This window comes from Elephas maximus, chromosome 6 (assembly GCF_024166365.1).
Source record: "Elephas maximus indicus isolate mEleMax1 chromosome 6, mEleMax1 primary haplotype, whole genome shotgun sequence".
Classification (NCBI taxonomy): Eukaryota; Metazoa; Chordata; class Mammalia; order Proboscidea; family Elephantidae; genus Elephas; species Elephas maximus.
This window is the reverse complement of record NC_064824.1, coordinates 79,808,179-79,834,467: the sequence shown is the minus strand read 5'-3', so window position 1 is coordinate 79,834,467 and position 26,289 is coordinate 79,808,179. Positions and strand designations below refer to the sequence as shown.

General features: G+C 37.7%; 1 protein-coding gene across 1 annotated transcript in view; it reads right to left on the bottom strand.

The window, feature by feature from the left end:
- The window catches only part of ITGA4 (integrin subunit alpha 4), a 99,779-nt gene that overhangs the window by 29,881 nt on the left and 43,609 nt on the right, over positions 1-26,289 (bottom strand). Inside the window, exons 15-17 of the mRNA XM_049887570.1 lie at positions 24,069-24,223; positions 12,757-12,906; positions 10,579-10,655 (exon numbers count right to left, since the gene is read on the bottom strand). Coding sequence (XP_049743527.1) covers positions 10,579-10,655; positions 12,757-12,906; positions 24,069-24,223 — 382 coding nt within the window. The remainder of the gene's footprint in view (positions 1-10,578; positions 10,656-12,756; positions 12,907-24,068; positions 24,224-26,289) is intronic.

The window sequence follows — 26,289 nt, the reverse complement described above, 5'->3', positions numbered from 1 at the left end:
TTTTAATAAAGAAGGTCTGAAAACTTCATGATTGACTTCGAGTTAACTTGAGTTATACCCCTAATCGATTTCTCTGTCTAGAGTCGTTTCCTCCAAGCCATTAATGAATATGTTCCATTTTGTAAATATGCCACATTTTATTTATTTATTCAACTACCAATGGGAATTCGCAGTTTCCAGTTTGTAGCTATTACAGTAAAACCTGTGAAAGCCAGACCTGTGTAGGCAGGAACCTGTCAAAGAAGAAAAACTAAAATATTTTTCCACTAACAGGGAGTGATAGGAAATTGGTAAGATTGCACCCTATCAAAGGTGGAAGACCTGAGATACCTGTATAAACAAAGTAGTCCCATCGAGTTCCGGCTCTCACAGGTTTCACTGTATAAAAAATCCTTTGGTGAACATACATATGTATTTCTGTTATACACTCAATACTCACACAGGTGTTCATGATCTTTTAACCTAGGATTAATTTTATAAAACCTCTGAATCTTGGCTTATTTTGGAAATTGGCTTAACTTATACTAACAAATTATATTTCAATAACATAATATACCACAATGAACTATATATAACAAAAAAAAAATGCATCACAGAATGCAAAAAAAGGCAAGCATACTATAATGCAGGTGTTGTGGAACTACTGCCTGCAGGCCAAATTCAACTGCTTCCTGTTTTTGTAAATAAAGTTTTACTGAAACAAGCCACCCTCATTCATTTATGCATTATCTATGGCTGCTTTCCGCACTACAATGGCAGAGTTGAGTAGTTAAGACAGAGACTCTCTGGTTTGCAAAGCTTAAAATATTTACTGTCTGTTTCTTCATAGAACACTCTGTTTAATTGAAATCAATTGTGCATTATTCTGACTATAACTTCTTTTTCCAGTTGCTGTCGACTCTGTTCCACCTCATGGTGACCCCATGTGTGTCAGCATATAACCGTGTTCCATAGAGTTTTCAATGGCTCTGACCTTTTGGAAGTAGATGGCCAGGACTTTCTTCCAAAGTGCCTCTGGGTGGATTAGAACCACCAGTCTTTCAGTCAGTAGCTGAATGCTTAACTGTCTGCGCTACCCAGGGACTCCTTGATTCTAACAGAAGTTTCATTATTTCAGGCAGGATAGAATGCAGTCATTCACCCTCAGAAACCGTCAGTTCTCCTGACTCCTTAGTGGTACTAGAGAAGCAAAGAAAAAAGGAAAGGGGAACACTTTCATATATAGCATCTCTAGCTTCTGATTCTTGGGTTTGAGAATTTGTAATAACTAAAAAAGCAGTGATTGTAAAGCACGGCTCTCATCTCAGGGTGGAGAAACTTGACTATGTGATAATACGCTATTTTTCTAATATTTGAGGAGATGGCTGTGATTAGTCCTTCCTGTACTGTGAACCTTGTGTTACATAAGTATGCATCTGCTGGTGGCCATGTCTTATGTGGGAGAGAAGAAATGCTCGGGAACTCGACTGACCGACGTCCCCTCTACTGTTTTGTAATCATGTTACAACTAAAGGAACCTAAGAGGTTCTAAAAGTAAACTTCTGCTTGGCATTAAAGTTTAATTAAGACTTGTGGCAGAGCTGCCTAGAAATAGACATTCATAAAATATCCTGGCTTGTAACCAAAGCATTAGTCACTGAACACCTTCGGGAAAGAAGTTGGCACTTAGACAAGCAACAGAAGGTGAGAGCACTGCGTAAACAGCTAGGTTCCAAGACAAGAGCAAATTAAAGAGAAACACAATGTTCACATTTTAACAGCTAGACCCCTGGTTTAGTTTCCATTTTTAAGATATTTTGCCACGTTATCATAGGTATGAGTCTACTCTTCATATATAGATAGATAGATGATAGATAGATAGATGATAGATCTTACTGCATCTTGATTCATTTACTAGGTGCAGTAGGAAAGAAGCCCAGCAGCTTTCTACGTGAGACATAATAAAGGACCAGGTGCACATCTGGAAACGCGACAAGGCTGAACCAAAGCTTTCCCCAGAAATCATAGTTCATTCTTCATTAAAACATGCATAACACAGACTTGGAATTTACAAAGCAGCCTGGAATCCACGTAATTTCAACAAATCAAGGTACTGTGTACATACAGAATCATAACTTAATAAGCAAAAGAGGGAAAATAAAAGAATGATATATCTCAGCACCAGGCTCTACGTCTTTCCTAAGTGATATAGCGTTATTTTACAAGAAACGTTCCCCAAATCTTTGCATAGTGAATGCACCTTGCCTCTATAAAATGAATTGGTGCAACATAGCTAACTCATTTTTTTAATCAAGATGCTAGAACAAAATATAATGTAAGTTGATATCATACTTCACTATGTCAAGGTACATGACTCATTTATTTGACAAAAATATAGCCTGTAGTAAGTGACCTACAGCTCCAAGTAAAATTTTATCCCCTGTTTATCTTTACTACTGACTTAAAAAGAAAAGGAAATAATGAAAAATTCTTGCCTACTGGAATAAAGCAGACACCGGACATTACTAAGAACATTTTATTGAATAAAGACAATCTCACTGAGGTTAAAAGAAGAATGGTAGAAGAGCATGGATTCGAAGATTTAACTAGTAATTAGCATGCTTTAGTATACAAAGCATATATTTCATCCTCCCCAAACTTTATGAGGTCAGGGAGGCAAACATTCCTACCATTGCCATTTTTAAAATGTACCATTGCCATTTTTAAAATGGATAATTCCATTAGGCTAGTTCTTTGGAGGATGAGGGGTGGTTACAGACATAATGGCAGATGTTGCTTATTGCTCATTGTCTACCCAGCTGTGATTTCCCTTCTTAGCCTCTAACCAAACCCTGGATTATTCAGTTAGTAGGCAGTAGTCCCTTCACATTGCAGAAGACAGTCCCCTAGTTTTGCTTCAGAGAATGAATTATGATCAATCTAACATGATCATAACGGCCCCATTTCCCTTCAACCATGATAGATTTAGGGGTGAGCATGTAACACAACTCTGGTTAATGAGATAAAAAGAGGCCTGATAAGGCACCTGCCTTCCGGAAAAGACAGCCTTGAATGGTCAAAATATTTTGCATTTGCCTCTTTTTTTCTTGTTGGAAACTTGGTGCTGCTGCAGCCGTCTTGTCATCATGAGGGAAAGGCTGAGACAACTGTAGAGACAACCATTAATGCCTAGACATTGGTGAGCTACTGCACTAAACCTGCAGAAACGGCTTATTATGCAAAATAATAAAATGCCTTTATTGTTTAAGCCACTCATCTCAGGTAGTATGTTGTTGTTGTTGTTGTTAGGTGGTATTGAGTTGGTTCTAACTCATAGCTACCCTATGTACAACAGAACAAAACACTGCCTGGTCCTGTGCCATCCTCACAATCATTGCTATGTTTCAGTCCACGTTGCAGCCACTGTGTCAATCCATCTTGTTGAGGGTCCCTCTCTTTTCTGACAACCTTCTACTTCACTGCGCGTGGTATCCTTCTTCAGAGACTGGTCCCTCCTGATAATCTGTCCAAAGTATGTGAGAGGAAGTCTCACCATTCTCACTTCCAAGGATCACTCTGGCTGTATTTCATCCAAGACAGGCTTGTTCGTTCTTCTTGCAGTCCATGGTATATACAATATGCTTTGCCAACACCATAGTTCAAAGGCATCAATTCTTCTTCAGTCTTCCTTATTCATTGTCCAGCTCTTGTATGCATACGAAACGACTGCAAATATCACGGCTTAGGTCAGGCGCACTTTAGTCCTCAAAGTGGTATCTTTGCTTTTTAACACTTTAAAGAGTTCTTTTGCAGCAGATTTGCCCAATGTAATATGTCATTTGATTTCCCGGCTGCTGCTTCCAAGTGTGTTGATTGTGGATCCAAGTAAAATGAAATTCTTGACAACTTCGATCTTTTTTCCATTTATCGTGATGTTGCTTATTGGTCCAATTGTGAGGATTTTTGGTTTCTTTATGTTGAAGTGTAATCCATACTGAAGGCTGTAGTCTTTGATCTTCATCAGTAAGTGCTTTAAGTCTTCTTCACTTAGACAGCAAGCAAGGTTGTGTCATCTGTATATTGCAGGTTGTTAATGAAACTTCCATCAATCTTGATCCCACGTTCTTCTTCATAGAGTCCAGCTTTTTGGATTATTTGCTCAGCATACAGATTGAGTAAGTATGAAAGGATGCAATCTGATGCATACCTTGTTTGATTTTAAACCATGCAGTATCTCCTTGCTTTGTTTGAACGGCTGCCTTTTGGTCTATGCACAGGTTCCACATGAGTGCAATTAAGTGTTCTGGAATTCCCATTCTTCACAATGTTATCCATAATTTGTTATGATTCACACAGTCAAATGACCGCGTAGTCAATAAAACACAGGTAAACATCTTTCTGGTATGCTCTGCTTTCAGCCAAGATCCATCTGACATCAGCAATGATACCCTTCATTCCACATCCTCTTCTGAATCTGGCTTGAATTTCTGGCAGGTCCCTGTGGATGCACTACTGCAGCCGCTTTTGAATGATCTTCAGCAAAATTTTACTTGTGTGTGATATTAATGATATTATTCAATAATTTCTGCATTCTGTTGGATCATCTTTCTTTGGAATGGGCACAAATATGGATCTCTTCCACTTTATTGATCTCTTCCTTCCTGCTGTCTTCCAAATTTCTTGGCATAGACAAGTGAGCATTTCCAGCACTGCATCCATTTGCTGGAACATCTCAGTCGGTATCCTCTCAATTGCTGGAGCCTTGTTTTTCACCAGTACCTTCAGTGCAGCTTGGACTTCTTCCTTTAGTAGTATCAGTTCTTGATCATATGCTGCCTCCTGAAGTGGACGAATGTCAACCAATTCTTTTTGGTACAGTGAGTCTATGTTTTCCTTCCATCTGCTTTTGATACTTCCTGTGTCATTCAATATTTTGCCCATAGAATTCTTCAAAATTACAACTCAAGGCTTGAATTTTTTCTTCAGTTCTTTCAGCTTGAGAAATGCTAAGTGTGTTCTTCTCTTCTGGTTTTCTAACTCCAGGCCTTTGCACATATCATTATAATATTTTATTTTGTCTTCTCAAACTACCCTTTGAAATCTTCTGTTCTTTCACTTCATCATTTCTTCCATTTGCTTCAACTACTTGACATTCAAGAGCAAGTTTGCGTATCTTCTGACATCAATTTTGGCCTTTTCTTTCTTTTTTATCTTTTTAATGACCTTTTGCATTCTTCATGTGTAATGTCCTTGATGTCTTCCCACAACTCATCTGGTCTTTGTCCATTAGTGTTTGATACATCAAATCTATTCTTGAGATGGTCTCCAAATTCAGGTGGGATATACTCAAGTATATAGTCAGGTATTCTATTACTTGCAGCTAAAAGCATCCCAAGATGATATGAAAGCAATTGCTTGGGGAAAGTCTAAATCACTTACCCTGGAAGGATAACTGAGGTACAGAAGAGTAGTGTCATTTACATCAGTAGCCTATATGAAAGATTTTATTTTGAATTGCCTATGTGATGGGTAATATCTGCTATTATATTTATAATCTTGATAATTATAATGGGTTGAATTATGTCATCCCCAAAATGTGTGTATCAATTTGGCTAGGCTATGATTCCCAGTATTGTGTGGTTGTCCTCCATTTTGTGATTGTAATTTTATGGAAAAGAGGATTACAATGGAATTATAACACCCTTACTAAGGCCACATCCCTGATCCAATGTAAAGGGAGTTTCCCTGGGGTATGGCCCGCACCACCTTTGATCTTACATTAGATAAAAGGGAAGCAGGCAGAGAGTTGGGGATCTCATACCACCAAGAAAGCAGTGCCGGGAGCAGAGCGCATCCTTTAGACCTGGGGTCCCTGCACAGAGAAGCTCCTAGTCCTGGGGAAGATTGATGAGAAGTCCAACAGGGAGAGAAAGCCTTCCCCTGGAGCTGACACTCTGAGTTTGGACTTTTAGCCTACTTTACTATGAGGAAATAAACTTCTCTTCGTTAAAGCCATCCACTTGCGGTATTTCTGTTATAGCTGCACTAGATGACTAAAACAATAATCATGTTTGTTCATCTTTATTTTGCAGTGGAAATCCATTTGAATGTGGTTTACTGTCGTGGCAATTTAAACATAAAGGAGAAAGCCTCAACTTAATGAAAACATGAGGCAGAGTACACAAGCACTGTTTAGCGGGCTGTTGGCAGTCTATTATTTCGGTCTTCAGAAACGCATGTTCTTTACTGAGTAAATACATTTACCTAAAACAGGTTTATAGCTCTGGGACACATAAATTCCATTAGTGCCAGTGGAGCCTTAGCCGGGAGAAAGTGTAGAACATATGGTCACAATTTGCCTACTATTACCGAGAAGGGAGAAAGGACACCTAGGTGGGAGAGGCATATTTTTATGTGATAAGAGCATAATTTACTAAAAACTCCAAGCAGTTTGTCAGAACCATTCACTGCGAGTCTAAAAACCAATTAGAAGAGCTTTCAGTTGAAATCTCCTCAAATAAGTTATTATTTACTTAATAGTAATGATCTGTAACCTTCCTAATTGGTGCAAAAGGTGTGGTGCTTACTACTTCAAGCTGACATTTACGCCACTTCAAACCTTATAAAATGGAAAACTATTGACCCTGTCATCAGCACTCTCAGGACACAATGAAACAATAGGCTCTGGACAAATGATCAGTACTTCTGTAAAGCAATTTACAAAATGCATTGGCAATATTTCATTTCATGGTCAAACTAAAAATAATATTATCATGATCTAAAAATATTCCAACCATTCAAAAAAAAAAACCATTGACATTGAGTCAATTCATAGTGACCCTACAGGACAGAGTAGAACTACCCATAGGTTCCCAGGCTGTAATCTTTACAGAAGCAGACTGCCACATCTTTTTCCCGCGGAGCGGCTAGTGAATTCATACCACCAACTTTCAGCTAGTAGCTGAGCACTTAACAGGGCTCCTTCTAGTCCAACCATTATGTATCAAAAATGGTAACTTTTATTGAATCTTGACATGTAACAGGTTCTGCGCTACGAACATGACCTGCATCATGCCATTTTATTTTTAAAACAACCTTACACAGAAGATGCTATAGTTTTGGTTACTTATCAATGAGTAGAAAGGTTTAGAGAAATTAAAAGGCTTCTTTAAAAATGTCATTTGGCTAGTAAACGGTAGATGCAGGATTTGAACCCAGGTCAGTTTGACTTCAAATCCGAAGCTCCAAGCCACCACAACACTGGTTCTCAGGTTTTAGTGTGATAAGAACCACCTGCAGCCCTAGTGAAGACTTTTGGCCTGGCCTGCACAGATTCTGATTTGGATGGGCTGGGTCAAGGGTCCTGAACTTCTATCAAACATCCCGGTGACTCAAATACCACACTCTGAAAAACACTGCCTTACACTCAGTTGACTGCCATTTCAAGACATAATGGGCTTGACATTTAGACTATAAGAAACACTACCACTTCGAATTAAAACCACAAAGTGGATAATATAATTTTTTGTGAAAAAATATGCAACTAAGAAAAACTTATAAGTCGCAGTTTAATAATTCAATATATTAATTCTATTAGCTATATTTTCACTCTTGAGGAAAGCAGCATCCTTAGTAACATTTTCTCATGAATTTCAATTTCCCATTTTCTCATAGGCCAAGAGGTCTCAACTAAAGACAATAAAGGTGACAGCAGGAGTGTTTAATTAAGAAAGCTGAAAGTACTGCTTATTTGTAGCTTAGAAGGGCTTTCCTGCACATAATTCTTCTTATCAAAGGCCCATGAAGGCCAAAACACCAAGAAAATTAAATATCCTATGAAGAAAATAAATACATAAATGGGAAATTATTCAAGTAATATATCAACAAAGGCACCACCACACTGCTGGGATACAAAGTAGTTTGTGGTCACTGTTTTTGGACTATCTAAGCAGTCGATCGATGGCAGTGGGTTTAAGCAGTGAATCTGGATAATGACAGTATAACGTCCAATTGTCAGTCAAACACACTAGGGCTTGTTGGTCCCTGCTGTGGATGTTCAAGGGTATACTGGCCTTGACTAAGTGAAGAGAATGAAGTAATTCTCTGCCATTCTGATCCCATCTCAGCGAGGCACTTAATATTGTTTGCCAACATTTTTACTCATTCCTACTTACTCCCTGTCACATTTATCATAACAACCATTTTGAATCTCTTCCTATTCCTTCCAACCCATCCTCAAAGGCCTCACTTTCTACATATGAACTACATATGGCCATCCATGAACTCTTTACATTTTCCTTCTTCTACACAGAAATGTCTTAATAATGCCAAGCATCGTTCATAGCTTCTCATCTCAAGGTAAACAACAACAACGAAAAGTTACCATCAAGTTGATTTTGATTCACGGTGATCCCACGTGTGTCAGAGCAGAACTACGCTTCATCAGGCTTTCAATGGCTGATGTTTGGAAGTAGCTTTCCAGACCTTTCTTTAGCAGCCAAGTTCTTAGCCTTTTGCACCACCCAGGGGCTATCTCAAGATAAAACCCATTGCCGTCAAGTCAATTTTGACTCTTAAATTCTTTATAAGTCTAACTCCTCCACCCGTGAGTCTTACCCCCTCATATGCTGTCTCCTTCAGGATCTTCTCCCATTCTCAGAAAACGTCTATTACCCACCTACAGCATTCCATACAGTGTTCTGCATTGGAAATACAAGGGTGTATTCCCACTTCCTTATGTCTCCCCATGATTCATCAAATAACATTTGATAAATACATAAAAATTCTTCATTGAATCTACTTGTCCCCAATACACTCACCTTGCCTTAATCAAAACCATAATCATTTACTGTTGCTTCTTCATCCCCACTCTTCAAACCCTTGTCAATTGGCTACTATCAAAAAAACCAAACTCGTTGCCGTTGAGTTAATTCCGACTCATAGCGACCCCACAGGGCAGGGTAGGACTGCCCCATAGAGTGTCGAAGGAGCACCTGGTGGATTCTAACTGTCGACATTTTGGTTAGTAGCCATGGCACTTAACCACTATGCCACCAGGGTTTCCATTTGGCTACTACTGCACTGAAATTTCTGTCTTAACATTTGGCAGTGTTACCCTTTTTTCCTGTCAGTCACATTTTCAATGCCAACTCCCATGACCTATCCTCAGTCATTACGCTTTTTGATCTCTGCAAAATTTTACAAAAGTCTGTCTTTTTATGTTCTCACTGGCTATTTCACTGTAGACTTGGTTCTCCTCTTAGTTCTCTAAGCATCTCTTTTCAGTCTCCCACAGTGACTTCTTATTCTTTTTAAGCTCTTTAAATACAGTTATCCCACAAGATTTGGTCCTTAGTTTTTGTCTCTGGAACTCACATTTCCAATCCCTCTCCCCAAGGCATTCTCTTCAGTCATTAATGTGTAGAAACTGGTTGTTATAGAGTTGATTCCGACTCATGGCAACCTCATATATGCAGAGCAGAACTGTGCTCCATAAAGTTTTCATGGTTGTGACATTTTAGAAGCAGATTGCCAGGCCTTTCTTCTGAGGCACTCTGGGTGAGTTCTAACTGCCAAACTTTTAGTTACCAGCCAAGTGCTTAACTATTTGTGGTACCCAGGGGACTACTAATCATGTGTAGGAAGACCTGCAAATCTAATCTGGAACTAGATTTTCAAGCAGAGAGCTACATACAGAAAAAAAAAACTAAAAAAATTTTTTTTTTTTTTTTAGGAAAGTCCCACCAAATTCAATATTCCCCAAATTGAATGTATTTCCTTTATATCCCTACGTTCCAAAGCTATTTTCCTGCCTATTATTGATGCCTCCTTCTCTTCTTTCACTTTCCATATACAATCAGCCCTCGACCTGAGATGCAGATTCTATCTTTCTGGTCTTAATTTTTTTTTTTTTATTTGCCTTCTTGATTATGCAAAACAATTTGATTACGGAGTATTTAGGCATGATACAAAAATCACAATGGGTTTATTTCTCAGTGTAAAATAATAACAGCAACCAACATGTATCTATGTGCTAGGCACTATTCTAAGTACATTACTTTTATTGTCTTTTTGCTCCATTTTCCTTTCTATGAATTTAGAAGAGCAACATGGTTTACTCCCTTTTCAAATTTGTTATACATTTTTAGGGATTCTGTTGTTTTGTACAGCAGTCTGAATTATGTAACCAGTTTTCTGGGTGATAAAAAACTAAGCATCGTGTAGTGAAAGTTACTTCATTTTCATATTAATAGACGATTACCAATGTCTAAAACATAACTGCAATTATGCGAATGATAACTCAAGGCACAAATAAATCCTGAAGTATCTTCTGAGCTATCAGTAAAAGATTAAAACATACTGCATGTTGCCTTGTGCTCACATATTTTCATTCTTTGAAAAAGTGGTAATCCTTTAATAAATACATATTATGAATGATGTGTAGATCATTTAATCTCTCTAAGTAGAAGGATTTTTTTTCCAGTTCTTTAAATGCTGTTAACCCCTAAGGTTTTGTCCTTAGTTCTTCTCTCTCTTTGGAACCCACCCACAAGCACCAATTTCTTCGAACAGTACGAATAACAGAGATATTACACTTACTTTGAAAATCCAATTTTTGCAGACACCTGTAAATCAGCAGAGCAATTTTCATGGGCACAAAACCTCGCAAAGTTTATCTGAAAATAAAATATGACAGTAATTTTATTTTAGTTCACTAAGTCGGTTTATGTCTACTTTTTAAAAATATCTGCAATACACAAGGAAATGAAATTAAGGCATGACATCAATAACACCATTTTGAGTAGCTCATTTTATGAATTACTCAGTAGGTTCAAATAAGAAACAATTTCAGGGCGAATGGAACTTAAAGTTCCTCCAATAGATAAATTTAGAGTCTAAAATTGTTAAATAAACTAAGGTTAGAAAAATAAGATTAAATTAAAGGCACCATACAGATAATTGAATACTAGCGTGGTCTCAATTTTTCATTCCAACTGAAAATGATTTTTATCTTTTATAACAGTGTAATCACACTTAGGTAAGTAACCTATGTAAGTGTTTAAAAACCAGTGCTGCCAAGATGCTCTTTGTCTAGCTCATCTCAATTTTCTGTTGCTGCAGTTTGAGCTCACTTATTACACCCAAACATGGACTTCCTTAATTCTGGCAAATGGCAAGGGAGTGATTTAATATTCATTGAAAATGATAAAATATTGAAATATAGAAATGTTGCTTTGAGAAAATGCTGGACGAAATTAAATGATAATCTATTGCAAAGGTTCTGGAATTAATTTAGCTCTGAACATTTTATAGAGCCCAGAGATATCACAAGGTATGTGGAAAGGTCTGAGATGTAACTCTGACAGAAAGAAAAATGGGGAGAGATAAAAAGGAAAGGAAGATAAGAGGAATAGATGAAAGATGGAGAGAAGCAGGGCAGAGAGATCTAGAAAGTCAGAGAAGGAGCCAGTCACACAAAGTGGAAAGAGGCTACAGTATTGTCAATAGTATGTCAGCCCACAAACTGGTTATCCCTGGGGGAACAGAAGGAAAGCATTAATCTTCCTCTAAAGGACAAAGTCAATATTATTTTTTTCTGGCACTTTTTAATTTGTGAAGCAGGTTGTTCGAAGAATCAAAATGTAGACGACTCTAATATAACTAAAATTACTAAGGTATCTGTACTTGTAACATTGAGATTTTCATTATTAAAGACATTAAAAAAAAACTGTTGATATTGAAAGCTAAAACTCAACAGAAAAGTGAAAAAACTTACTCACAAAAACTTTTTTAAAAGGGTATAAAGAAAATTTGCTCTTAAGTTATTATCCTCTTTCGATTTAGTATTCTAGATTAGACAGTAGTGATTGTACGCTCAAATATCTTGAAGTGACTTTGGTGCAATTTTCTCTGGGCAGGACATGAACTAGACCTTTAAATGTCCCTTTCATCTTTTACATTATGCCATTAGCAAATGTTATAATGAGTGCTCTTTACCATGCCCCAACACATCCTGTTGACTGACTTTGTGTTGCTGGACAGTAAACATTTGAACAACAAGACTCCTGGGAATAAATACAACTGTCAGTGAAACGGAAATATTTTGGGATAATTCAGAAAAAGCAGCTCACTGTTTAGAAAGCAGGATCCATTTTAAAACACAATTGATGCTGAGGTGAGGTGTAGCGGCAAAGCATATAATGAAATTAAAAACAAACAAACAGAAATCATTGGGTAACATAAATACATATGTTTATAAATGAGTGAAACCCAGTAAGGGAATCTGACTAACAAGACATGAGCAAATCTGTGGATAAGTTGAGTGAGAGGGAGAGAGAAAATGAGAGGAGACAGAAAATGAGGAAGTCAAAGAGACCACGCATGATAAAATGAGAGACAAAGATAAATAGACCACACATGAAGATACTGTATAACTAACTCATCAGTGCAACTTACTTCCATTATGATTTCTCTCTAGTAAGAAATTATCTTCACTGGGAAGGCATCGAGGAAAGAAAATTAACATTTATATATACAGGGAACTACTTCTATGATTAGATATATATTTAAAAACATTCACTTCACTATCATAAAGGAAATAAAAAAGTAAAGAAAAATAGAAAATAAGACATACCATAAATCTATTTTTATAAGAAAACCATTCATTAAAAAATTAAAGAATTCAGAGAAATTCCCCAGATTTATGCCCTATTTCAAAAAAAAACACTCTTTAGGTGTATGTAAAACAATGTTTTGAATAAAGGAAAATATTCCAACCGTTTTTTTAATCATGTCTTTTTCTTTCTTCTGCTGAAGAATTGGCTGAAGGGGGGGGAATTCCTCTGTACTTCGTTTACTGATGATGTGACGCCCGAGGTGGTAGGCAGCTTCTATTTGAATTGGAGTAAGGATGTCCCGCACATCTTTCTAAGGAAATTAAAAACAATATGGATTACTAATAAAAATTAGCATGTAAACAAAAATATAAAACTCCTCCTTCTGTCCATAAGGCCAAACACAATACATAGAAGCCAATACAAGTCCTTATGTTTTTTAGCTAAATTGTTGAAAAATTAAATTTGCATATTTTCCTCATTACAAAAGCATTTATATTTCTTAGGAAAACACACACACACAAAAGCATAAAAAGTGAAAAATTATAGCCATCCAATAATAGCTACAAAGATCCACATTTGAGCATATTTCCTTCCTTGCTATTTTCTATACATATATTTTATTACTTGACATTATAACATAAGCATTTTCCATTATATTATTAACTCTTTGTAAATTATTTCAAAGTGTTAATCAACATTTTATTCTATTTAGTAAAACAGAATAAAACCTGCATTAGACTTGTAGAAATATATCTCTCAATGTATTTATGCTTCCATATCTCTAAGTAACTTTTGGATTCAATATATTTATTATAAAATTATTCTTTTTTATTTATTTATTTTTTGCTATTCTTAATGGACCTTTTCCATCATATTTTCTAACAGGTTATGAATGTTACATATGGAAGTTATTTGTCTTATTTATTTAATGTTATATCCTAGTTGTTTTACTGAATTTTCTTATTGTCTTAGTTTTCCAGGCTTATTTTGCTTTTATATTTCACAAAGAAAGAGTTCTTGCATTTATTTATCAATAACACAGGAATTGTAACCCATTAGGAATCCATTCTACTCTGTATTGCATTCTTTTTAATTTATTAGTAATTTCTGCACAGCATTTCTCATTCTTAATCTTATTTTTCTATGTTCAAAAAGAAGTCTTTTTAAATAATTGGAATTTTTTTAGTTTAGTCCTCTGCCTCCAGAGAAATAGTTCTTGAGTTTATTACACTGATTGTCAATTCATACATTTCTACACGCAGGCATTATTTTTGTTTTCTTTTTTCTTTTTTGATATTTTCCGGCAAAAATTTTATTACTTTTCACTTAATTATTCACTAGCCTTCTCCTTAAAAGAGTACCTACCACATTACTATCAATATTATTTGCTAGCATACACTGGAACAAACAATAAAATGACCAAGAAGAAAGTAACTTCGAAAGTATTTGACATTCAATTAAAGAAGACTTCACTGGATAGTGAAGGTATTCTAGAACTCACGTTTATGAAAAAAGTACATGGAAGTCAGCTAAGATACCAAAAAACCAAACCAAACCCACTGCTGTTGAGTCTTAAAAAGCACTTGCCTGAGCCATCCCTAGAGAGCAATGAGATTTTCCAAGTGTGTTAACTAAAACAGAATCCTTTCTTTTTCTCCTTATCTAAAAGGGTGGGCAGATAAGGTTTTCTAATAGAGTAATTCATGAAGATTTATAACAGAATTCAGTTGATAATTAAGTTACATTAAACAAGACATGTTGATGGCAAGTCTATAAACCAAGTATCTCAAGCATAACAAAAAAGAAAATAAATGATCACATGATTCGGAAGAGCAGTTCATAACTAGCAGATACAGTCTCCCCACACAGAAACTAGTTTAAAAATCCATGACATTTTTATTCTTCTTGGTTTGAATTATTACTATTCTGGGAAGATATCTGAAAATGGTCACAGGCTTTGCTCAGTTTGACTCCAGTTTTCATATGCCCATTTCACTCTAGAGGTTATTCTAATCTTTAAAAAGAGACTCAAGTGTTTTCACCTATGCTAGACATACTACCTTAAACCACAACTGAGGTTTCCATTTATGTTTGGTGAGTTCCTCAGAGTAGATCCAAGACATTGTAATTGACAGACCTTCTAGTGGGTAATGTCAGTGGACCAGGGTTCTATTTATCTATACACATTTCAAGATTGGAGTATGGCTTAAACATGACTGCCTAAAAGCAAATAAAGAAGAGGTCATTTTTAAAACTCATCAATTAATAATTCCTGACAGGTAGGGAAAAATACCTATCGAACAGATTATTGCAGCACAATATACATCGATAGTAACTTGTGATAAAAATCAATGAAGTAAATTAGTAAAGATGACACACACCACATAAAAGACTACATCTATTTCTATGTCTTCATGTAATTATAATAAAAAAATGTAATTTTTTACTTCTCATCTTTTACAACATTATCAACAGGTGTAGATAGTGGTTAAGAGCAGGTGGTCTGGAGGTGGAATCCCTGGGTTCAACTCTCAGGTCCCTCACTGACTATCTATGTAACTTTGGAGAAGTTACTGAATCTGTCTGTGCTCAGTTACGTCATCTAAAAATAGCAATAATGGTGACTATAATGTTGATGACAACTGCACCTCATTGCTGTGACGATTAAGTGACGTACTGTAGGCAAAACACTTAACGTGATGCCTGGCACATACTAAGGTTTCAAAAGATGTTAAACATTATAATTATGTGCACGTTGCTTCCAAATGTAGCTATATAAGCCAATCAAAGAATTACTGAATTGCAGTTTCTCAAGATACAAAATTCTGGCGAACATTTGGAAGGAAGAAGAAAGAAAGGTGAATTAGACTATTTCCAACCAATGAACGTTAAACAGAAAATGAGTTATGTAATATTAGACTTCTATTAATTAAATGGCATCGAGAAGATTTAGGGCATGAATCAGAGCACTCAAGATCTCTGATTACTCTGCCACTCCTACTCATTAGAGATGCCTTTATTAAATTACTTAATAAGTGATCATCTCAACATGAAACCTTGACCATATAGGAATGCTGCAAATCAAGACCCAAATCCCAAGTTATCAACTTGTGAAAATGGAACAGCTTGAAGCCTTGAGTATTACAATAGCAAAATTGATTAAATTATTCCCTAGGTGTAGGAGCTAGACAGCCACTGATTGTCCCTCCACATGTCCACTGTTTTAATTCTCAACAAGCTTGCTTTGACCAAATCACGTTACCTAATTCATACTAATTTTCCACAAGGTCTTCCCTACATCTGGTGTATATTACTTTCATTACCCTAGTTAGCTACTAATTATGCTTTTCTCAAATATGTAAAATGTATGTATACTCTTGCAAAAACTGTATTTGACAGACATTTGCACTTACCTAACTTTTACAGCTCCTCCTAAGGACAAAAACGATAATATCAAAAGTGCCTTAAAGTGACTAAGTGTTTAGGAGGAGAAAGTAGATTTGCTTAAAATTTAATTTGAATGGGCACGTGCTGTTTATATTAAAAATAATGAAGATTCCATGCCATGTTTCTAAGGACAATTATATAAAATAAGACACTCACAGGCTTGTAAATTAGCATGTGCCTGAAATTACACAAAGTCTGCCTTCTTGTTTGACTTTCATGGAAATTTGTATTCATGGTCAACTATTTATGGCCAAAGGAACCCTGGTGGCACAGTGGTTAAGTGCTCGGCAGTTAACCGAAAGGTCAGTGGTTCCAACCCACCAGCTGCTCTGCAAGAGAAAGATGTGGCATTCTGCTCCTGTGAATATTATGACCTAGAAAACTCTATGCGGCAGTTCTACTCTGTCCTATACAGTCACTATGAGTTGGAATCGACAGCAACGGGTTTACCTATGTCTGGCTTTAGAGCTTAACTGTAGGTTGACGTCCTCCTATTGTTTTTATATATTGAAGGAATTTAAGAGTGAGGCCAAGGAATATTTATAAAAAATAAGGTTGAGGTATAAACACATTGAAGATATCTACTCATGGGCTGACTGTGTAGAAGTAAGACTCTGGAGATACAAACTTGATAAGCAGTACCTTTGTCTCTGTCTATAACCCATAAATCTACACATATAGTATGAGGGTAAGTGTTCTGTTACATGCATGCATAAAAACAGAGGAAGGAGGGCCACCTAATGTAGATTTGAAAGGGAATCAGAAAGGTTCTTACATAGAAGGATATTTGGCAAGGAGTGATGTGAAGAGATGGGCGTTTTTAAAATTTTCCTCTGGGGCCAATGGCGGTAATGGTTTGGAGGGGAGAAGGTAAGACTGGAGGCAGAGATTGTAAACTGAACTAGGACCACATGTAATATAGTCATGTTATCTAGTAAGCTCGATTCAGGTGGTAAACATTCAAACATTTGAAACTTCAAATTCCTGAGAAGAGAGAACACCCCCAGGACAGATGTCCTAACAATTATACAAATGGAACACTCTCAGATTTTTCTTTATAGAATTCTTGAGAAAAATGATGCTCTTACAAGGCAGATAAAGAACCACATAGTCTCAGAAAAATAACACGCCTGAGGATACACATCTGAAAATTTCAGGAGTTAAAAACATCTTATTTTTTTTTTCTTTATGGCTAGGGCTCATAACTTTAACATTACTTAAACTTCATTTTCTGTTTCTACAAAAACTATTTCCCAGTGATGTCACTGAGATGAATATACTGATTCCTAAAAACATCACCTGTATCCCAATAAGATCCAATGTATGAAGATGGAGAATGTGTGATTAAAACAGGATTTAATAAAAGCTCAAATTTATAATGAGATCTGGGTTTCTTCTATAGACAAATTCTCTACAGTGAAGGGATTTGGTGGGTTTTGGAGATATAAGTCGATTTACAGACTTTTTTTTGCATGAAATAATCACAGAATTATAAACAATAAAAACAAAATTCAATCTTTTCCTCACCTCAGGTCCCCAGTGGCTTTTACATGTTGTCATATTGATGAGATCTTTCCAGTTCCTCCCCTTTAATACCCAATTCCAATAATTTGTTGATCCCATTGGGACCTCCAGTTAAGCTTTCTCCCTGTTAGTCACCCTCTTGATGGCTCTCCCCTGTCTTAGTCATCTAGTGCTGCTATAACAGAAATATCACAAGTGGATGGCTTTAACAAAGAGAAATTTATTTTTTCACAGTCTTGTAGGGTAGAAGTCCAAATTCAGGGTGTCAGCTTCAGGGGGATGCCTTTCTCTCTCTGCCGGCCCTGGAGGAAGGCCCTTCTCATCAATCTTCCCCTGACCTAGGAGCTTCTCTGCACAGGAGCCCTGGGCCCAAAGGACTCGCTCTGCTCTGGTGCTCCTTTCTTCATGGTATGAGGTCGTCCTGTCTCTCTGCCCACTTCTCTCTTTCGTATCTCAAGAGATTGCCTCAAGACACAGTCTAATCTCTTAGATTGAGTCCTGCCTCACTAACACAACTGCAGCCAATCCTCCCTCATTAACATCATACAGGCAGGATTTACAATAGGAAAATCACACAATACCAGGAATCATGGCCCAGCCAAACTGATATATACATTTTTGGGGGACATAATTCAATTCTTGACACCCCCCTCCTTACCCTGCTTAAAGTTCATGGCCGACAATATAGCCACTCCTCTGCATACTTCCTTGACTCTCTTGACCTTGTCTTGCTTTACTTTCTTTCTTGGCAAACCCAAAACCCTGCTTAATTGTTAACTCTTCATTTACTGCCACTTGTAAGGTTGAATATGACTGGAAAAAAATTACACCATGCTGACTAATCTCGTTTTATGATCTTGAATGCACATGGGCAGATAATGCCACCTGGCAACCACATTATACTTCTTTACTCTTTCACTCTCACAGAAAACTGTTTCACATCTTCTTCTCAAACCTCAAATACTGCTTCTGCTACCCTCACTTCAGCTGATGGCTTTGCTTCTTACTTCAGTGAGAATATTAAAGCAATCATAAGAGAGCTTACACAGTCCCCACCGCCACATTTGCCTGGCATCTGCATGAACATACACAGATGAATTTATCCATGCTTCTTTTTTTTCTATGGAGAACCAAGCTCTTCACTTGTGCTATTGATCCCACCCTGCTTGCCTTCTCAAGAACATTGCTCCAGCTATTCTCCCTTCACCTATATCATCATTTTTTCACTCTATTGAAACACACCCGTCAGCATAAAAGCATGCTGATATTTCTTCTACCTTAAAAGAAAGATACAAAATACTATCCATTTCCCTTGTCCACAACTGACATCCTCCCCCAACCCCCACACTCCCACCATGTCTTTGATCCCTTTTGGAGTAAAACTCCACGAATGAAAAGCCTGTATTGTCTGTTTCCAATCCCTCTCCTTCTCTCCTCCGCTCAAAACACTCCTCTGAAATTGCTTTGGTCAAGATCACCAAGTACTTGCACACTAGGAAATCCACTGGTCAGTCTCAGTCCTCATCTTATCTGACCAGGGGTAGCACTGAAAACACTGTCACACCCTGCTCCTTGCTCCACTTTATTTGCTTCACTTCCAGGATGCCACACTTTCTGGCTTGTCTTCCTTCCTCACTGACTGTTCCTGTCATCTGTACCCCCTCTCCTCTGTACCTCCTCAAGGTATAGTGCCCCAAGGTGCAGACTGGATTCCTCTTCTCCTTCTGTGGTGACCTCAACCATCTCATATGCTTTACAATGGCTTTAAAAACCATGCACTTTAAAAACCAAAGATTTCATTAAGTTATATTTCCAGGCCTATATCTCACTTGAACTCCAGGTGAGTATACAAGTAATTGATACATACTCTTGAAGATAAAACAGGTCTCTTCAGCTTAACAGGTCCACATTTGAACTCCTGCCCCCAAACTGCATCTCTTGCAATAGTCCCTATCTCAATGGATGAAAACTAATTCTAGTTTCTTGGGCTAAAGATCTTGGAGTCATCTTGGAGCCTCTCAAACACTAACATCTAATTTTCAATAAATGGTGTAGGATATGCTTTCAACTACCTCTCACCGTACTGACCGCTAAACCTTGGTTGGAGCAACCATTATTGCTTACCTGAGCTACTGAGGTATCATCTTTGCCCTGTGTTAACCCTTGATACCCTACAGTCCATTCTCAACATAGCAGCTTGAATGATCCTTTTTATTCCTAAATCAGATCAGGTCATTCCTCTTCTCAAAACTCTACAATAGGTCTCCATTTCACTCAGAAAAAAATTCAAAGAACCAAAATGATCTGATTCTTTTTGCTACACGTCCCCTCTTGCTCACTTTCTAAACTTTCTTCCCTCTCCAGTGTTCCTTAGGCCTTTTTTCCTAGCTCTTTCTTCTGTAATGTTCTTCTCCTAGATCAGTGGTTCTCAAAGTATGGCTCACAGGCCAGCAGCATCAGCATCACCTGGAAACTTCACGTCATTGGTGTTGTCAGGTGCCATTGAGTCAGTTCCGACTGACAATGACACTATAGGACAGACTAGAACTGCCCCATAGGCTTTCCAAGGAGCAGCTGGTGGATTTGAACTGTTGACCTTTTGGTTAGCAGATGAACTTTTAACCACTATGCCACCCGGGCTCCGGAAACTTCATAGAAATGAAAATTATCATGCCTCATCCTAAACATACTAAATTTAAAACTTTGGGTGGGGCCCAACAGTCTGTGTGTTAACAAGCCTCCAGGGGATTCTGATGCACACTCAGACTGAGAACTACTCCTCTAAATAGCTACATAGGTAACTTTCTCTCCTTCAAGTTTTTGTTTAAATACGAACTTCTGAAGAGGCCTACTCTGACCACTATTTAAATTGCCCCTTCACTCTTCCACCAGCACTCCATGATTTCCGTTACTCTACCCTCTTTTATCTTTTTTCCATCATCTCCATCTTCTTCTAAAATACTATAAAATTTTCACTTTATTGTTTATCTCCCCCTCAAGAGTACAGGCTCTATGAAGGTAGAAATCTTTTTCTGTTTCATTCACTGATATACACAAGCGTCTCAAACAAAACCGGGAACAATACATCAGTACCGGTTAGCATGTAAACCATTTGTACCACCAGGGATGTCCAACACAATATAGGCACTTAGTAAATATCTATTGAATTAACTAAGTGAATGGAAAAATGGAGCTTAATTGATATGGTTAATGAGAACAACTATACAAGTAAAACATTCCCAATTAGCAGGCAGGGAATTCTCTGACAGTTGGGGGTTGGGAGCCTAACTACATGATTAACAAGTGTCACTACATTTCATTGTTAGGGGTGTTGAGGTCGAATGCATATGAATATTAACACTCCTGTCACTGAACATGTTTTACAGAACACAGAAACATTCTAGGCATCTTGACTACTGTCTACCTTCTTTTCTGCTATTACTTGAAAGATAGGAGAATTCAGGTTGCTGTCTTATTCTTTCAGACTGTAGAAGCCTTGGAAACCTTGGTGGCATAGTGGTTAAGTGCTACGGCTGCTAACCAAAGGATCGGCAGTTTGAATCCGCCAGGCGCTCCTCGGAAACTCTATGGGGTAGTTCTACCCTCTCCTATAGGGTCGATATGAGTCAGAATCAACTCGACGATGCTGGGTTTGGTTTTGGTTTGGTAGAAGCCTCATAAAAAACAAAAGTAAACCCATTTCTGTTAATTCCAACTCATGGCAATGCTATATAGCCTCATACATACACACCATTGCCATTGAGTCGATTCCGACTCATAGCGACCCTATAGGACAGAGTAGGACTATCTTATAAAGTTTCCAAGGAGCATCTGGTGGATTCGAACTGCCTACCTTTTGGTTAGCAGCCATAGCACCTAACCACTACGCCACCGAGGTTTCCGTATAGCCTCACAGTTAGTGTTAATGTTTCTAAAAGCCTTAGGACACCACCCTGTTGAGGGTGGATAGTGCGCTCATTACATCTCCACACACTTCCCAGTAGCAGTTAGGGTTCCTTGACACAACTGTTGAGGCAGCTGTTTCTATGGTCCTTATATCTTTCCTGGGTTTGTTTGCAAGTGAGAGGGTTAGAGTAGCCTTTTGCCTTTCTATATATGAGAGTGAAACATGTCCCAAACAAAAGGAAGGGAAATTAGGAAGGGAGGAAATTATTACTTTTTTTTAAAACCCCCATTATGTACCAACCCGAGCACTAAATTCTTTCATTTAAACTCCACAATACACTTGCTGGTTAAATGACCTAAAGCCCGCGGCTATCCTGCTGCTGTCAACACCACGGTAACACTACAAGTATATATGCAATGAAACACAGAAACCTTGGCTATATCGTAATTTCCACTACAAATTCATTCTGAAGTAAATGTACAATTTTCATGAACCCTTATTCGTAAGAACAACGCCAAGAAACATAGGACTAAATAAACCAGATAGATTTGCTGCCCTTTTTACAAATTCAACACAGTGTGTTTCTTTGTGAACATCTAATATTGACTCTTTTATTGCCTTTAATATGGTCACAACGTGTGTCTATAAAACTGACTGACCTAAGTAAAACCACGTCTAAGGAGGACGCAAAAAAGGAATCTCTTTAAACTCTACTACATAAATGATGGCTACATTAATATCATTCTCTGTTTTTGGCTCTCAACCATCTAATAGCTTTATTCTAGTACGACAATAAAACCTGTTAAGGGGAATGAGGAAATAGCATGGGGATTATTGCTCTTAGCATTTAGTGGTGTATTAGAGTCTTGATGCCTGCGTGCATTTGCTTGGAATAAGTATCTAAGGGAAAATTAAGTTCTAAGCGATGCTACTATTTGAGATCCCAGAAAAAGGCTCCTGGGAATAGTTTGGCTTTTCTGTGGCAATAGGTTTTCTGATGAAGTACACCATTCCCTGATGAAAAAGACCTGGCACCGCTTCATATGATAAAATTTGATCAATGTGAGCAGTGTGATTATCAGTTTGGAAATGAGTGGTCTAATACAAGAAACATGGGATCGGCTGTGCCTTGGCAAGAAATACCCATAACCATCACGTGAGCCCCACAGATGATACCCACAAGGCTACAACTGTTCAAGTTCTCACCGACATCACTGACAATGCTGGCACAGAGACAAAGACATAATCCAAAACGGTTATGTTGGACTCTGCTTCTCTAGAGTCACATAAAAAAAAAAAAAAAAACTACTCTCCAGCCCCCAAAAAACTACTATGGAATAGATCTGAGGCTCCATCAGAGCTACTCAACATGGACATTCCTAGACAGATACATAGACAGGACAAGAGGATATCGCATAGTTTAAAATCAGGAAAGATGTGTGTCAGGGTTGTATCCTTTCACCTTTTTTATTTGATCTCTATGCTGAGCAAATAATCCAAGAAGCTGGACTATATGAAGAACATGGCATCAGGATTGCAAGAAGAATTACTAACAACCTGCCATATGCAGATGACATAACCTCGCTTGCTAAAAGCAAAGAGGACTTGAAGCACTTACTGATGAAGATCAAAGACTCTACAGCCTTCAGTATGTATTGCACTTCAACATAAAACAAAAATTCTCACAACTGGACTAATAAGCAATATCATGATAAATGGGGAAAATATTGAAGTTGTCAAGGATTTCATTTTACTCAGATCCATAGTCAATGTCAAGGAAGCAGGTGTTAAGAAATCAAACAGTGTACTGCATTGGGCAAATCTGCTGCAAAAGACCTCTTTAAAGTGTTAAAAAACAAAGAAGTCACCTTGAGCACTAAGGTGCTCCTGACTCAAGCCATGGTGTCTTCAATTGTGTTTTTAAAGCTGGACAATGAATAAGTAAGACTGAAGAAGGATTGATGCACTTGAGGTATGGTGCTGGCGTAGAATACTGAATATACTGTGGACTGCCAGAAGAATGAACAAATCTGTCCTGGAGGAAGTACAGCCAGAATGGCTTAGAAGTGAGGACAGTGACATATTATCAGGAGTGATCAGGTCCTGATGAATGACAACATGCTTGGTAAAGTGAAAGGTCAGCGAAAAAGAGGAAGACCCTCAAGGACATAGACTGATACAGTGGCTGCAACAATGGGTTCAAACATAGCAATGATTGTGAGGATGGTGCAGGACCGGGCAGTGTTTTGTTCTGGTGCACTATGAGTTGGGACTGACTCAACGGCACCTCACATATAGACAGAAATTAAAAAAAAAAAAAAAACAGCAATTGTAGGAAAAAAAAAGGCAAATCTTCAAAAACAGTGACATTGTAGATTATGACGAACACAAAATAAAGAAGATGTTGAAATGTGAACTTTAAATTATCCAGGTTGGTACTAACATTCTGCGTCTGGAACAATAGGCCGTCAAGTTCAGGAGGGAATAACACTTGCTATTAATTGTATTTTACAAAAAGAGATCTACACAATAGGGTTCTTACTGTTTTGTGAATATTTTAAGTTTACATATTCATTAATAACAGTTCACATTACCCGCATGAAGGCCTGATGTGTTCTACAGTTAGCTGCTCTGCTTGATACTTGTATGCTTCCCGTAATCACATCAGAAGTTCCATTAGAAGAAAAGTAAAATCTCGATGGAGATTCGGCCTTTCTGTTCACATCCAGACTCATGTTATAAACCAAAACTACAAAAATAGAAACAGAATTTAATGAATATAATTACCTTAAAACATGTATTTTATTATTTTTGAAATGATAGCTGTTACACAGAATACTGTAAATATCTTAAAATTTATTCATTAAATAGCTTTTAAAAAATCACCTAAAACGTTGGCAACATAACAACAAAAAGGACAAATAACTTTGTCATAAAGTGGGCAAAGAAATTAAATAGACATTTTACCAAAAAGGACATTCAAATGGCCATCAAACACATGAAAACACAGTCAGCATCATTAGCCATCAGAAAGATACAAATCAAAACCGCAGTGAGATACTACTTCATATCCACTAGGATGCCTAAGATAAATAAACACACACATACCCACACACAAAATCACAAATGCTGGTGAGGATACGGGGAAATTGGAACCCTTATTCATTGCTGGTGGGAATGTAAAATGGTACAGCCGTTGTGGAAAACAGTGCCATGGTTCCTCGAAAAACTAAAAATACAATTCCACTTCTAGGTATATACCAAAAAGACTTGAAGCTAGAGACTCAAACAGAAACTTCTACACCAATGTTCACTTCAGTACTATTCACAATGGCCAAAAGGTGGAAAGAATCTAAATGCCCATCAACTGACGAACAGATAAACAAAATGTAGTACATACATACAATGGAATACTATTCAGCCAGTAGCAGAAATGAAGTCCTGATACATGCTACAATATGGATGGAGCTTGAAGACATTAAGCTGAGTGAAATAAGTCAACCACAAAAGGACAATTTTTTTTTTAAATTGTATTTTAGATGAAGGTTTACAGAACAAACTAGTTTCTCATCAAACAGTACACACATTGTTCTCTGACACTGGTTAACAACCCCATGACACGTCAACATTCTCCCTTCTCAAGCCTGTGTGCCCTATTACCAGCTTTCCTGTTCCCTCCTGCCTTCCAGTCCCTGCCCCAGGGCTGGTGCACCCCTTTAGTCTTGTTTTGTTCCATGGGCCTGTTCAATCTTTGGCTGAAGGGTGAACCTCAGGAGTGACCTCATTACTGAGCTAAAAGAGTGTCCAGGAGCCGTACTCTTAGGGTTTCTCCAGTCTCTGTCAGGCCAGCAAGTCTGGTTTTTCTTTTTGAGTTAGAATTTTGTTCTACATTTTTCTCCAGCTCTGTCCGGGACCTTCTATTGTGATCTCTGTCAGAGTAGTCAGTGGTGGTAGCTGGGCACCAACTAGTTGTACTGGACTCAGTCTGGTGGAAGTCATGGTAGATGTGGTCCATTATTAGTCCTTTCGACTAATCTTTCCCTTGTATCTTTAGTGTTCTTAATTTTTCCTTGCTCCCAAAGGGGTAAAACCAGTGGAGTATCCTAGATGGCCACTCACAGGCTGTTAAGACCCCAGACGCTACTCACCAAAGTGGAATGTAGAATATATTCTTTATAAACTATGTTACGCCAATTGAGCTAGATATTTCTTGAGATCAGCCCAGCCCAGCAATTTGGTCCCTTGGGGAGTTTGGATGTGTCTATGGAGCTACCAGGACCTTGCCTTGTACAGGTTGTGCTGGCTTCCCCAGTATCGTGTACTGTCTTACCTTTCACCAAAGTTGCCACTTATCTACTGTTTTTCCATCTCCACCCCTCTCCTCCCTCGTAACCATCAAGGATTGTTTCTTTTTGTATGTAAACCTTTTCATGAGTATTTACAGTAGTGATCTCATACAACATTTGTCCTTTTGTGATTGACTTATTTCACTCAGCATAATGCCTTCCAGCTTCATCCATGTTATGAGATGCTTCACAGATTCATCGTTGTTCTTTAGTGTTGCGTAATACTCCTTTGTGTGTATGTACCACAGTTTGTTTATCCATTCATCTGTTGATGGGCATCTAGATTGTTTCCATATTTTTGCTATAGTGAACAATGCTGCAATGAACATGGGTGTGCATATGTCTATTCGTGTGATGACTTCTTTCTCTAGGATATATTCCTAGGCGTGGGATCACTGCATCATATGGTATTTCTATTTCTAGCTGCAAAAGGACATATATTGTATGACCTCACTTACATAAAAACACA